Source organism: Salmo trutta, chromosome 15 (assembly GCF_901001165.1).
Source record: "Salmo trutta chromosome 15, fSalTru1.1, whole genome shotgun sequence".
NCBI lineage: Eukaryota > Metazoa > Chordata > Actinopteri > Salmoniformes > Salmonidae > Salmo > Salmo trutta.
Window position 1 is genome coordinate 14,702,278 of NC_042971.1, and position 11,930 is coordinate 14,714,207.

Consider the following 11,930-nt stretch of genomic DNA (forward strand, 5'->3'; position numbering starts at 1 on the left):
TTCGTCAACTCTACGTCGCCACGGCGTGAATAAGAACTCACCCTTTGTCCACATCTGCGTTAATGAAGGTTTTATGGCCACCCCGTGACCCACACGTTAGCTCTGTTTTGTGAGCATTGAAAGTTCACGTCTGGGACCATTATTTATAATGCTTCAGCTCAAAGGAAAACCCACAGTGGGCCTCCACTCTACCATTATATTCTACACTACTCGCTCTACTCACTAAAGGTCTTATCTTAGTGCTCCCCACTGCAGTATACAATCTCTTTCAGGATTCATATTTTGCTTGATACCAACAGTATTTTCTAGGGCAGAAAGTAACCTTACAATGTACTGGGATCACGATCACCATGGGACTGGTAGACTTTACGACTATTGTCTTCAGAGAAAATCATGTTCTGCTTCCCAGTAAGGATTTCCATTTTCAGTGTTAAAAATACCTCTTCCTGAATCTAATGCAACGAAAACACTTACCTCATAGTGTAGAGCAGAGTTCCCTCCTCTGTGATTCGTAGGAGTTTGTTGGGCATAGTCATGTTGTGGGCGACAGACTTCTTGCCATTGTGAAAGAACGTGTCAGGGGTCCAGATTTTACTGGCCATTAGGTTGTTCAAACGGAGAACAGACATTGGACCTTTAAATTTTAGCCGCTCGTCCTTCCAGCTTTGACGAAAGAACACGTCAATGGTGTATTCCTGTGAGAGAGAAGGCAAATTCAGGACCCAGGAGAGGTAGGTTGACCCTAGTCATCCTATATCTGCCAGGCATTGTTACAGACTATATCACTACTTCCTTTCTCTCACTTCCATGTAGCAGAAATGGCCTGTTTTGCCTGCTGGTGACTGTCTTGCCCTTGCCAAGGTAGAAGCTTCAACAAAGGTAGGTCTATCTAACTGGTGGAGTGGCTTCCGTCTCTTCCTTCCAGCTAGTCCTCATGAATGTGTCATCAATAAACATGAGGAAGAAGCACATTGCTCTAGATTTTAGCACACCTAATACAAACACTGGCGCGATATCTCACTCTAACATGCACTAGTCGCCATGGCTAAGAGCAGCTTTTAATTATTTCACAATGCCTGACGGAGTTAGCTTGCCAGTGAATTTACAGCGTTCCGGTTCTCTGTTTTTCCCCGGCAGTGAGTTAATTACTGTGAACGGTAACAGAGCTGCAAGGTAATGGAAGTGGACTGGAAAGGGAAATGGTAGCTACTGTAGCTGTTCCTTTTGGCCAGCCCATTCCGTGACTTACTGTGATGTAGCGCAGCAGCAAAAACGTGCAGGTCCATATGTTAGAGCATGTACAGTAATAAAATCATAATATGTCAAATACACACGGTTCAAGTGCACCAATAGCAAACCTTCATCAAGATTGTGAGACAATATCAGAGGCAGAGAGAGAGAAAGAGAGAGAGAGAGTGTGTTTCACATACTGTATGTCCCGGGACTTGTTATTTCTGTGTACATTACGCAGAGTCAGATTAGTAATTGTTTTACGCTGATTCATCCACAGTGGTTAAAGAAGACATCTCAACAGAGCAATTATGAATAAATCAAATCTCACCATCGCTATTGCCCTTCAATAAAGAATATCTCTTCGATATCCAACATGATTTTCAAATGGTAGGTACGCCCACTTTTGGTCAATGAAATTGCGTTTGGAAGCAGGTAGGAGAACAGGTAGAAAATTCTGAAGGGTAATTTTGCAAAGACTAGTCTGAATCATTCCACTGTCAGTTTATATCTCTGAGTAGGATTATATCAAATCACATTATCCAGTCATGATAGCCATAGGAAGGGTAATGTCTCTGGCCATAACCATAGTATCTGTTCTCTGTGGTTGTATCCCAAATGACACCCTATTCCTTATGAAGTGCACTTATTTTGACCAGGGCCAATAGGGCTCCATGAAAATGTGTCAAAAATAGTGCACTAAGTAGGGGTTCTATTTGGGACACAGACTGGGACTTTACAATCTAGTCCCAAGCACCTGCTAATACACTGTACATCATGGCCAAATCTAAAGACAAAGGCTATACAAGATCCAAAGTCATTAAACCCACATCAATACCAAGCCCTCTCCGCCTGGGTCATGCCATGCAATAAAAATGGACATACAAATATAATTCCATTTAAGACTAGAAGTTGCATTTATCTGGGAAATGAATGAGCCAATTGGTCTAATAACATTTCCTCGCTTGTGACATTTCATTTATGTCGAAAAACTAATGGGGCTGATCAAATTTATAAACATTTTACCTTTGAAACGACATCAAAATAGGTTAAGGGGAGAACATGGACACAGAACTGGTGACATTTCAGAGAGGGGAATAACAGAGAGGAAAGACGGGCATACCATGTCATGGTCCGAGACGGGCCCAATACTCGTCACGAAAATGTCAGTCTTGACTTCAGTTACACGCTCTGTTGAACCAAGAAATTAGGAGAGTGAGTGTCGATCAGGGCTCCTCATTAGCTCTAACTAGCACGTAATCCTGGGGAGCATTGCCCTTTGATCGTATCATTCCCTAATTTTCACAGAGCCCCCTTCCAAAATGACACCTTACAATCCTGATTTTGAGGTCAATAACCATTTCTGCAGTTCTCCGTGTCAGTGTCAGGACCATTACCTTGGGACCGATGCAATCTCTTCATGAATTTTCAAATCCCTTGGCTGAGATCATATTTCACCTGGTCTGACGTATTTCGAGTACCTTCGTCTGTGCAGCATTATGTTTTGAAGTGGAAAATGGAAACGTGATTTACATCAGGAATGGTGTCAATCATAATGTTTAATTTCTCTCCATTTGCCACTGAAAATGTAATATTCCCTTGCCTGTTTGCCTCCACACAATCAATTCCATAAGAATACTCTTCACGTTCCAGTAGGTCTAGATATGTCTCCATTACTCTGTCAAGTTGAGTCGAATATAGAACAGTATACGCAAGAACTGTCTGGCACAGTGCACTTCCATGAAAAGTGCCAAAACTACCCAAGGTCCCAATGAGAATATCTACACCATACACTATTTCTCCAAATAATTAGTTGAGTTATTCACCAAGGAGCTTTATTTTCGTGTTAAAAAGATACTTGCTCTTGATATCATGCTTCTAAGGAAAGAGCGAACAGTAAATCGCCCTCCTGTAGATTCCACTGATATGACTGCAAAGGCAGAAGAAAAAAAAGACATGAGGATGCTTGTGACGATAAGCAAATGAAATGGTGATTTATTTTTCATCAAGAAGGACAAAGGACTCCAGCCGTCCTTTTTTTTAATGTGTTCTGGAGTGCTATCATCCAATTAATGGTATTGGCAAACGACCAATAGTAAACCTCCAGGGTGGTGCAATCTCGTGCCATCAATTCCAAATAAGACAACAAAGGATTCCCGAAAATTAGCAGCTGTAAAGGTAATTTACAGCACGCAATAACCATGTTATTGAATATTTCCAAGTAACTCATCATCACCCTTTTATCTCCTACCAGCTCTAACCTGAGAATGTTATGAGTCGGTAAGAAACCATTGTACAGTACTGTACCTCCCAACCCTGGTCTGAGACGATTGTCATAGCCATCCAGGAGACGGTCTAGGATCCGGGTGAACACTGTCGTGTTGTCTTTCTGCTCATCCGTCTGGCCATTCTGTCCAGAGCTGACAAAAAGGAAGAGTCATTTTGGACAGTGAATTCAGTAAATTGATGCAGGAGTGTTGGCGCTAAATCCCAGCTGAGCAACTTCTCTTGATCCTCTAAAATCTACTTCCTCGGAGGAAACAGAATTTTTATAAAGGCACATGAATGGGAGAAATACGTTTATTTGATCCACAGGGCATGACATTGTACACATGGGGAACTCATAATGCATTAACGTGGCCTATTAACAGCAAAGGACTAATTGAGTATGCTCTTTGAGCAACATGAAACTAAATGTTAAGGCCAACTCAGAATACTCACAATCAGCAAACGTGTGAACGCAGTTAACATCACCACTCATTAATATTTCAACACAGTAATCAGTAGCAATACAGATTTAATCATGCTGTGTAAATTTGTATTTTATCAACAGGAGGTGTGGATGGAGAGGGAAATGGTCGGCATTAGAAGGGGTGGGAGAGATTTCTTCTCTCCCTCAAAATAATCACAGGAAAGCCTTAATCATAAATAATCGTTTGCCTCTGAGCAATCATCTTCATTTTTTTCTGCCCAATCGCAGACCACACTGGTTTGATTGCATGCTAAATAAACGGTCTCCAGTGTTTGGAAACAAGCTCTGCTCAGAACACAGCTCCAAGGAGAAGGGAAGGTCAGCAAAGATTAGTTAGCATGGACCGGTGGATGGGAAGGTGGGGAATCTGAAGTAGCGAGTAGCAGGAAGAGTCAACAGAACAGCTGAGAGGATATGCATGCAGGCAGCCACAAATGAGGGAGAGAGATAGAGAGAGTGAATGAGAAGGGGGAGGGGGAGAGAGACATATCACACGGCTTTAAATGTGAGCTGATGAACGATTCTTCTAAATAAGGACATTCTACTCACGTCACTGCAGAAATAATATCGTGAATATGACATCAACACACCATTCATTACCGCATAGGCGATTTGTTCAAATGCCACTTCCTGCTAAAATGACTTTTATGGAATCTAAATAATATGAAGAACTTTGATAAATAATGGAATATGACACACGTTGGGCGCCAAAAACCCTTACTGATGGCAATTCCACATTCAACTTTTTGGGTGAAACTTGAAGATATGGCAAAGCCTTCCTTGCCTTAGCTCAAAGATAAGAGAAACTACGTGCACACACACACACATTTATGTTCTGCTTGCTTGATGATAGACTGAGTTAACACAACATGCCGAAGGTTTTCGATTTAACAGAGATACAGTACATTCCAACAGATAAGTTCATTATATCCTCCTTACAAAAAAACCACAACAGCAAATGTGCAAGGATGCCTCAGAGCGCTTTCAAGTGAGCAATAATTAAAATGCACTTGACATAGGGTATATTTGGAAATGGGGGGGGGGGGGGGGGGTAGTAGAGGAGGGGAACGGCAGAGGGAGGGGTGCAGATAACCAGAGAGCAATGGACTGGATGTTTATGAGCTGACTGGGGCCACTTCCTCATAAAACATTGTACACCATCCCCATCTACAGGTCATCTGAACAGCAACAGTGCTGCTCACTGCTGTACACTGCTGCAGCCCCAGCTTGCCTGCCTGTCCACAAACTCAGGAGCTCTCTCTCTCTCTCTCTAGACCTTCTTCAAAACACTATAGTTACCCAATTATAAGGTCCTTCTCTCCATCCACAACACAAATGTGCGCACAACTGATTACTGCACCTGTTTAAAAACCCTCCAAGAATTGTGTTTGAATTCTAGAGGTAAATACAGTGAATTACTAGTTAATAATTACACTGCAGTTTATGGGGACAGTTGTAAGGTAGAGTAATCCGGGGAGGTGTTTATTGGTTAAATGGGTCATCCTTGAAGCAGTGCAGTTAAAATACATTCAACTCACGGTTGATTACTGGGGAGAATGTCACAGCTCACGGAAAATAAATCCTTAAATGGCAATTTAATTCGACTGATGAGATAGGCATGCATGTTCGACTACACATTCCATCTACAAACATGTTCTTCAGCATATAAACGGTGGTGTTTACTCTAACTGTACATACGACAGTGACCGAGACGCAAAAGACCAAAATATCTCCATAAATAACCATTTAAGTCAACTTCAGTGAATGGCTCTGACAGTTCAACTAAATAATGTATAGCAAGACCCAACATTACTAATTTAAGAGTTGAGCATCTTCAAATAGTGAATCCTTGGCATTTGCATGATTTTGGTTCAATGTCAAACTTCTCAAAGTGTATCCTAGGACTGGATTAGTGTTGAGGTGCTCACGCAAATGTCTGGCAGTTCAATGGCAGGATTAATAGTGTGACAATCACATTTCAGAACCACGTATTGCTGTCATCTCTCATCCCATCACACTGTGGTACTGAGTGGTGTGGTCAGGGCACAGACCCCATCTGTATTCCCAAGTGTGACTTTCTATATTGGACTACCCTCTAGCTAAAGTATGTCACTTGAGACACATACATCGTTTGAATGAATGACAGGACATCTGAGACATGCACTTCTCTACTTTGGTTATATATTCAGTGTTGTCCCATGTGGCTGCTGAGCCAATGGAAATTTTAACGCAGTAATTTCTATTTTGGGCAAATCAACCCCAGCTTGTGTTCACCTCGTATTACCTCATTGCAATTACAGTGTGGAGTCGTGAAGTGGTGGCCTAATTACTGCCATCCTAGTGACTTAGGCACAAAGGAAAAATATGGTCAGCTGGCGAAACGTGTTCATTACATTGTTTTCTCACAGACTGTCAGTGAGGGATGCACTCCCAACATGACATGACTGCACATCCCAAAATCAATTCTATTTCCGCTCTGTTGGGTACTTGAGAGACTAATACATTTTTTTTATTGTAACTAGACCATAGAACAAAACACTGATTCTCCTTCCTGGGCCAAATCTAGCTCAGCTAATGTTATTGTCGGTGTGGTCGCCCACCTTACCTTTTCCCACAAAGCACATTGGCCATCAGCAAACAGGCCCACACACATAGTATGACCGTTCCTGTCCGTCCACCCATGGTTGGAGAGTGGTTTGTCACTGAAGGAGGAAGATAACGACACATTATAAAATGCAACAGCAGGCTACCAATGACAGGAATGGCTCAAAAGACGATCAAAGAAGACACAATTGAAGAGTTGAGGGCTCCTCAAACCAAGACGATCAAGGAGAATAAGAGGCAGGAAACTTTCTACTAAAGACCAGCCATTCCCAATCACTATGTTGTATCTTTTGGTTTATATTAGTGCCCAACTTTTGCAAACACGCAACAACAACAAAAAAACGAATTACATTAAGATTTGGTGATGGGTCGAAACCTCAAAGCACTTTATGTTTCACAAGTTAGCCATACGTTCACAACCTGAACTGCATCTGCCAGCTCATATGTCATGAATCAGTCGCACGATTTATTATACTTCATATATCTGCCTAAAAAGAAACACAGTGAGAGCGCGTCTGAATGAATTTGATACATTGGAGGCGATGTATCCGTTGCTTCAAACAGGACTACGTTCCATTATGAAGAATATATTTCGCATGATCCGACGACACACATTACGCACGCATATTGCGATACATAATTGCGAAAATAATCAAACACGTTACCCGTTACATAGTCGTGTGTTATCCTGACACTTGTATTATAGCTTACTCATAGCCTGCAACTGAAACGCGTCGGTACCGCAATATTAAACCAAATCCTCGTATATTCACCCATTTTCACCTTATCCAACATCGTCATGTCAACCCAGTTTCAGATGATGTTAAGAGGTAGGCTACGTTATTGCGTTAAACAAAGACAATTGTTTGCCAGATGCCCGTTTAACTGAACCCAGAAAAAAATATATAACAATGTTTCTCACAGCAGCAATGATTTACCCACGAAAAATACGCTGTAATCAATAGCTACACCATCATGCCACAAACGACTACAATAACCTGTCAATAAAACTGCGCCTGTTACTCGCTTCAATTCCTCCAATGTGCACTTGAATATGCTGAGAACGAAGCTGTGCAAAGGACGTGCAGTGTTCTGTTAAAATTCCGTTAGTATGACAACGATTTGATAAAGCAGGGATAATGCAGTTTAGCGTAAAAATCCCATACAACCACACTTTCTAAATGATTCCGTTGAAATGCATCCGCAGTATAAATATATTGAGTTCAGGAAGATATTTAGCATGCAACTGGCATTTCTCAAGGCTCATCTTAAACATGACCAGTAGTCTAATTCAATTCGTGCGTGGTGAGGAGCCTATTAAGCAACTGTATGATTCTATATTCGGCGCTCTGTCCAGTGCTGAAACAACCTCGACAAAAACATAAAATATCATACCACAGCAGATGCCCCCTTAAAGAGTCTTAATTTTCAACAGCAAACTCCACGTCCTCCACTCCCCGATCGTTGCAACTCCTCTACCATTCTGCCTCTGTTAGGCTGAACACAACTCACTGCAGTTCTAAAACGCAAGTCAAATTCCCCGACCTCCTTCTGCACCGATAAAGACAAGCAAAATGAAAAACGATGAATTCACTTACAGCGATATACCAGAGATATTCGAGGCTGTCGTGTCCTCAAACTTTTATGTACATCTTTTTTTTACACGGATTCAATGAGAAAAAATCCTCAAAGATCTCAGATCTACTGCCGAATTTGAGCTTGAGGCTGGAGAATACGGCTGCTGACGAAGCTGAGTATGCGCAGGTCTCGCGCACTATTCATTGGTGTGGGGGGTTAAACTCTTCTCAGTCCCCAACAAATTGCTTATCTAACTACAAAATCTACTGTAAATACTGAGATTGCAGCCAAATAAGCTTTACTTTACCAGGACAATAGTAATATGTCCCTGGGTAAACCGGATGTGAAATAGGCTGTGACTTCATGCCAGGGCAATTTTATTTTAGAATGGAAGGTGGTACCACTCTCTCATCTAAAGACCAATCCGCCCATTTTTTTTTATATGCAGCACAATTTAACTTCCACTGCTGTCGACTTAATCTCTTTTCAGTGGCTGCAAAATTAAATCCTCTTACATTTTCAACCGGCTCACTTGTTTTTTTGCCCCTCTTTCTCTCTGACTGATGTTTGATGTTTTCCTATATAAACTGCGTTGTATATTTATTGAATGGATAGGGTATATCAACTGGCACGACATTCCTCTATGACCAAAACGAATATCTCCAATCGATTATTACATGTTTATCACATAGCCTATCAATGAAGACACTCAATGCATATACAAAATAACACATGCATACATGAATAGGTTACATTCTTCCCAATATTAAATAGGCTACATTCTTCCCAATATTAAATAGGTTACATTCTTCCCATCGTTCGCTCACCCGATAGATTTGATGAGACGAGCCACACCGAAATCACCTTGAATCACTCACTCACTGCGCCCTAAAAGTCCAGGATTCGCATCGAGACAACAGGACCGGCTGTGTTTACAGCCAAATATTATGCTGCTATTGCCTGCACTCCACGACTGAACATAGACAGAGCTGGAAAAGCAGAGCTGTGCTATGCATCTGGAAAAACCGCCTGATGAAATCAAGCGTATATTTTTGTAGTCATCTGTGTATTTCAAATTAAACTACAAACCAGAAGACATTTTAATCATGATGGGACATGTAATAACTCACAATGTATGTGGTCGGTTTATTGCCCTTATCAACGCATAATACACACTGATATCATGTGTTTGTTTTATTACGTTTACAACAGACTATGATGACATCTAGACTACTCGTCCTTCATGCACAAATCATAACTCCTCAATGCGATATTAACACTGAATTGTATTTACCAGACTACGGTATCTCTGACCCATGCTGTGCATCTGCAAAAACCGCCCGATGAAACCAAGCGTATTATTTGTCTTGTCTGAAATGGAACAGGGTTTATGTGTTGAGTTATGCATACTTCATTTAGTGTATGAATGAGTTATGGAAGACGTCATAGACTATATGCATCGGTATTCAGTAAGGTTTCTGTCGCCCCTCGTCTCTCATTCTCACTCTCTGTCCGTCTATCTTGTGCTCTACACAGATAGTGAGGTTTCCTAGCCCATGTGCATCGACCTTAATGCTGCAAGTGCATGTCTACCCGTTATTCAAAACGAAACGCCGAAGAATTAATGTCATTGTAATGTATGTAATATATTCCCAGACATGCTTCTTCACTGTCCAATGACATGAAAACGGGCACTGTGAGTTGGTTTGCTTGTGTGGCCACGCGCGTGCGCGTTCATGCATGTGTGTTCGCACGTGTCCAGTTAGCAAAATTACACACGAACACATTTAATGCAATTCTACCTATTTTGCCATGGACTGGAGATAAATGTTTGCATTTTTAAAGCACATTTCCTGCAATTCTACACATTGACCAATACTGGAGGTCAGGGTCCCTGGGCACATAACCTAAAAAATGTTAGCTGATGTGGCTAAAATAGTGACTGTCAGTGACTGACATAACACGAGAAAAACTGCTGATCCTCAACCAAATTTCAAAATTGGTATTCTACTATACCTCCATCCCCAAAAAAGTACAATATCTGAGAGTTGCCCTACTTTCCTTCAGTGCAAGTGAGGGAGTGGGGCTGTGGTGTAGTGTAGTGTGGAGATGTAGGGCTAAACATCAAAGTGATGGATGATAGTAATTTATGTAACTGCCTTTTTTGATGTGCAGGTTATAAGGATATAATCACTGCTTCTAAAGTAATGTTTTGAATCAAAAAGTACATTATACTTTCTGGCATTTTATGGGTCACCATTTACATTGACTTTCATTTTCTGTTTTCATATTCCATGTCGATGAGCATACAGTTGCCCAGTGAAATGTGTCATCTTTCTTTGCTGTTTTTGTTCCATTATCTACAGTGCTTTCAAAAAGTATTCACACCGCTTGGCTTTTGTTGTGTTACAGCCTGCATTTAAAATGGATTCATTTGAGATTAGTTTGTCACTGGCCTACACAAAACACCTTATAATGTCAAAGTGGAATGATGTTTTTCAAAATTTTCACAAATTCATTACAAATGAAAAGCTGAAATGTTTTGAGTCAGTAAGTGTTGAATCCCTTTGTTATGGCAAGCCTAAATAGGTTTACCAGTAAAAATGTGCTTAACAAGTCACATAATAAGTTGCATGGAGTCACTCTGTGTGCAATTACATTGTTTAACATTTTTTTTGAATGCCTACCTCATTTCTGTACCCCACACATACAATTATCGGTAAAATATTTTTGGGGAAGAAATTGAATATCCTTTTCAGCATGGTGAAGTTATTAATTACACTTTGGATGGTGTATCAATACACCCAGTCACTACACTTCCTAACTCAGTTGCTGGAGAGGAAGGAAACCGCTCAGGGATTTCACCATAAGGTCAATGGTGACTTTAAAACAGTTACAGAGTTTAATTCATGTCGGTGATAGGAGAAAACTGAGGATGGATCAACAACATTGTGGTTACTCCACAAAACTAAACGAATTGAAAGAGTGAAAAGAAGGATGCCTGTACATAATAAAAAAAATACAAAGTGCTATGTTTGGAGAAAATACAACACATTACTGAGTACCACTCTCCATATTTTCAAGCATAGTGGTTGCTGCATCATGTTATGAATATGCTTATTATTGTTAAGAACGGGAGTTTTTCAGGATAAAAAATAAATTGAATGGAGCTAAGAACAGGCAAAATCCTAGAGGAAAACCTGGTTCAGTCTGCTTCCCCCAGACACAGGGAGATGAATTCACATTTCAGCAGGACAATAACCTAAAACACAGGGTAAAATCTACACTGGAGTTGCTTACCTAGCCTATAAGACAGTGAATGTTCCTAAGCTACAACTGTGACTTAAATCTGCTAGAAAATCTATGGCAAGACTTGTAAATGGTTGTTTAGCAATGATCAACAACCATTTTGGCAGAGCTTTAATAATTTTGAAAATAATAATGGGCAAATATTGTACAATCCAGGTGTGCAAAGCTCTTAGAGACTTACCCAGAAAGACACACAGCTGTAATTGCTGCCAAAGGCGATTCTAACATGTATTAATGAATACTTATGTAAATGAGATATTTCTGTATTTCCTTTTCAACAAATTTGCTAACCCTTCCCCTAACCCTAACCTTAACCCTTTTAGCTAACCCTTCCCCTAACCCTTTTAGCTTACCCTTCCCCTAACCCCAACTTTAACCTTTTTAGCTAACCCTTCCACTAACCCTAACCTTAACCCTTTTAGCTAACCCTTCCCCTAACCCTAACCTTAACCCTTTT

At 40.7% G+C, this 11,930-nt stretch overlaps 1 protein-coding gene across 3 annotated transcripts in view; it reads right to left on the reverse strand.

Moving 5' to 3' along the window:
• Window positions 1–9,185, reverse strand: part of gabra1 (gamma-aminobutyric acid type A receptor subunit alpha1) — a 33,942-nt gene extending 24,757 nt beyond the window's left edge. Inside the window, exons 1-5 of one of the 3 annotated variants that reach the window (XM_029690492.1) lie at window positions 8,992–9,185; window positions 6,588–6,684; window positions 3,538–3,650; window positions 2,354–2,421; window positions 475–695 (exon numbers count right to left, since the gene is read on the reverse strand). In XM_029690492.1, coding sequence (XP_029546352.1) covers window positions 475–695; window positions 2,354–2,421; window positions 3,538–3,650; window positions 6,588–6,664 — 479 coding nt within the window. In that variant the 5' untranslated portion in view covers window positions 6,665–6,684; window positions 8,992–9,185. Of the gene's footprint in view, window positions 1–474; window positions 696–2,353; window positions 2,422–3,537; window positions 3,651–6,587; window positions 6,685–7,981; window positions 8,149–8,184; window positions 8,521–8,991 lie in introns of those variants that run through there. The other 2 variants (XM_029690491.1, XM_029690493.1) reach the window with 2 other exon arrangements.
• Between the last annotated feature and the right edge of the window lie 2,745 nt (window positions 9,186–11,930).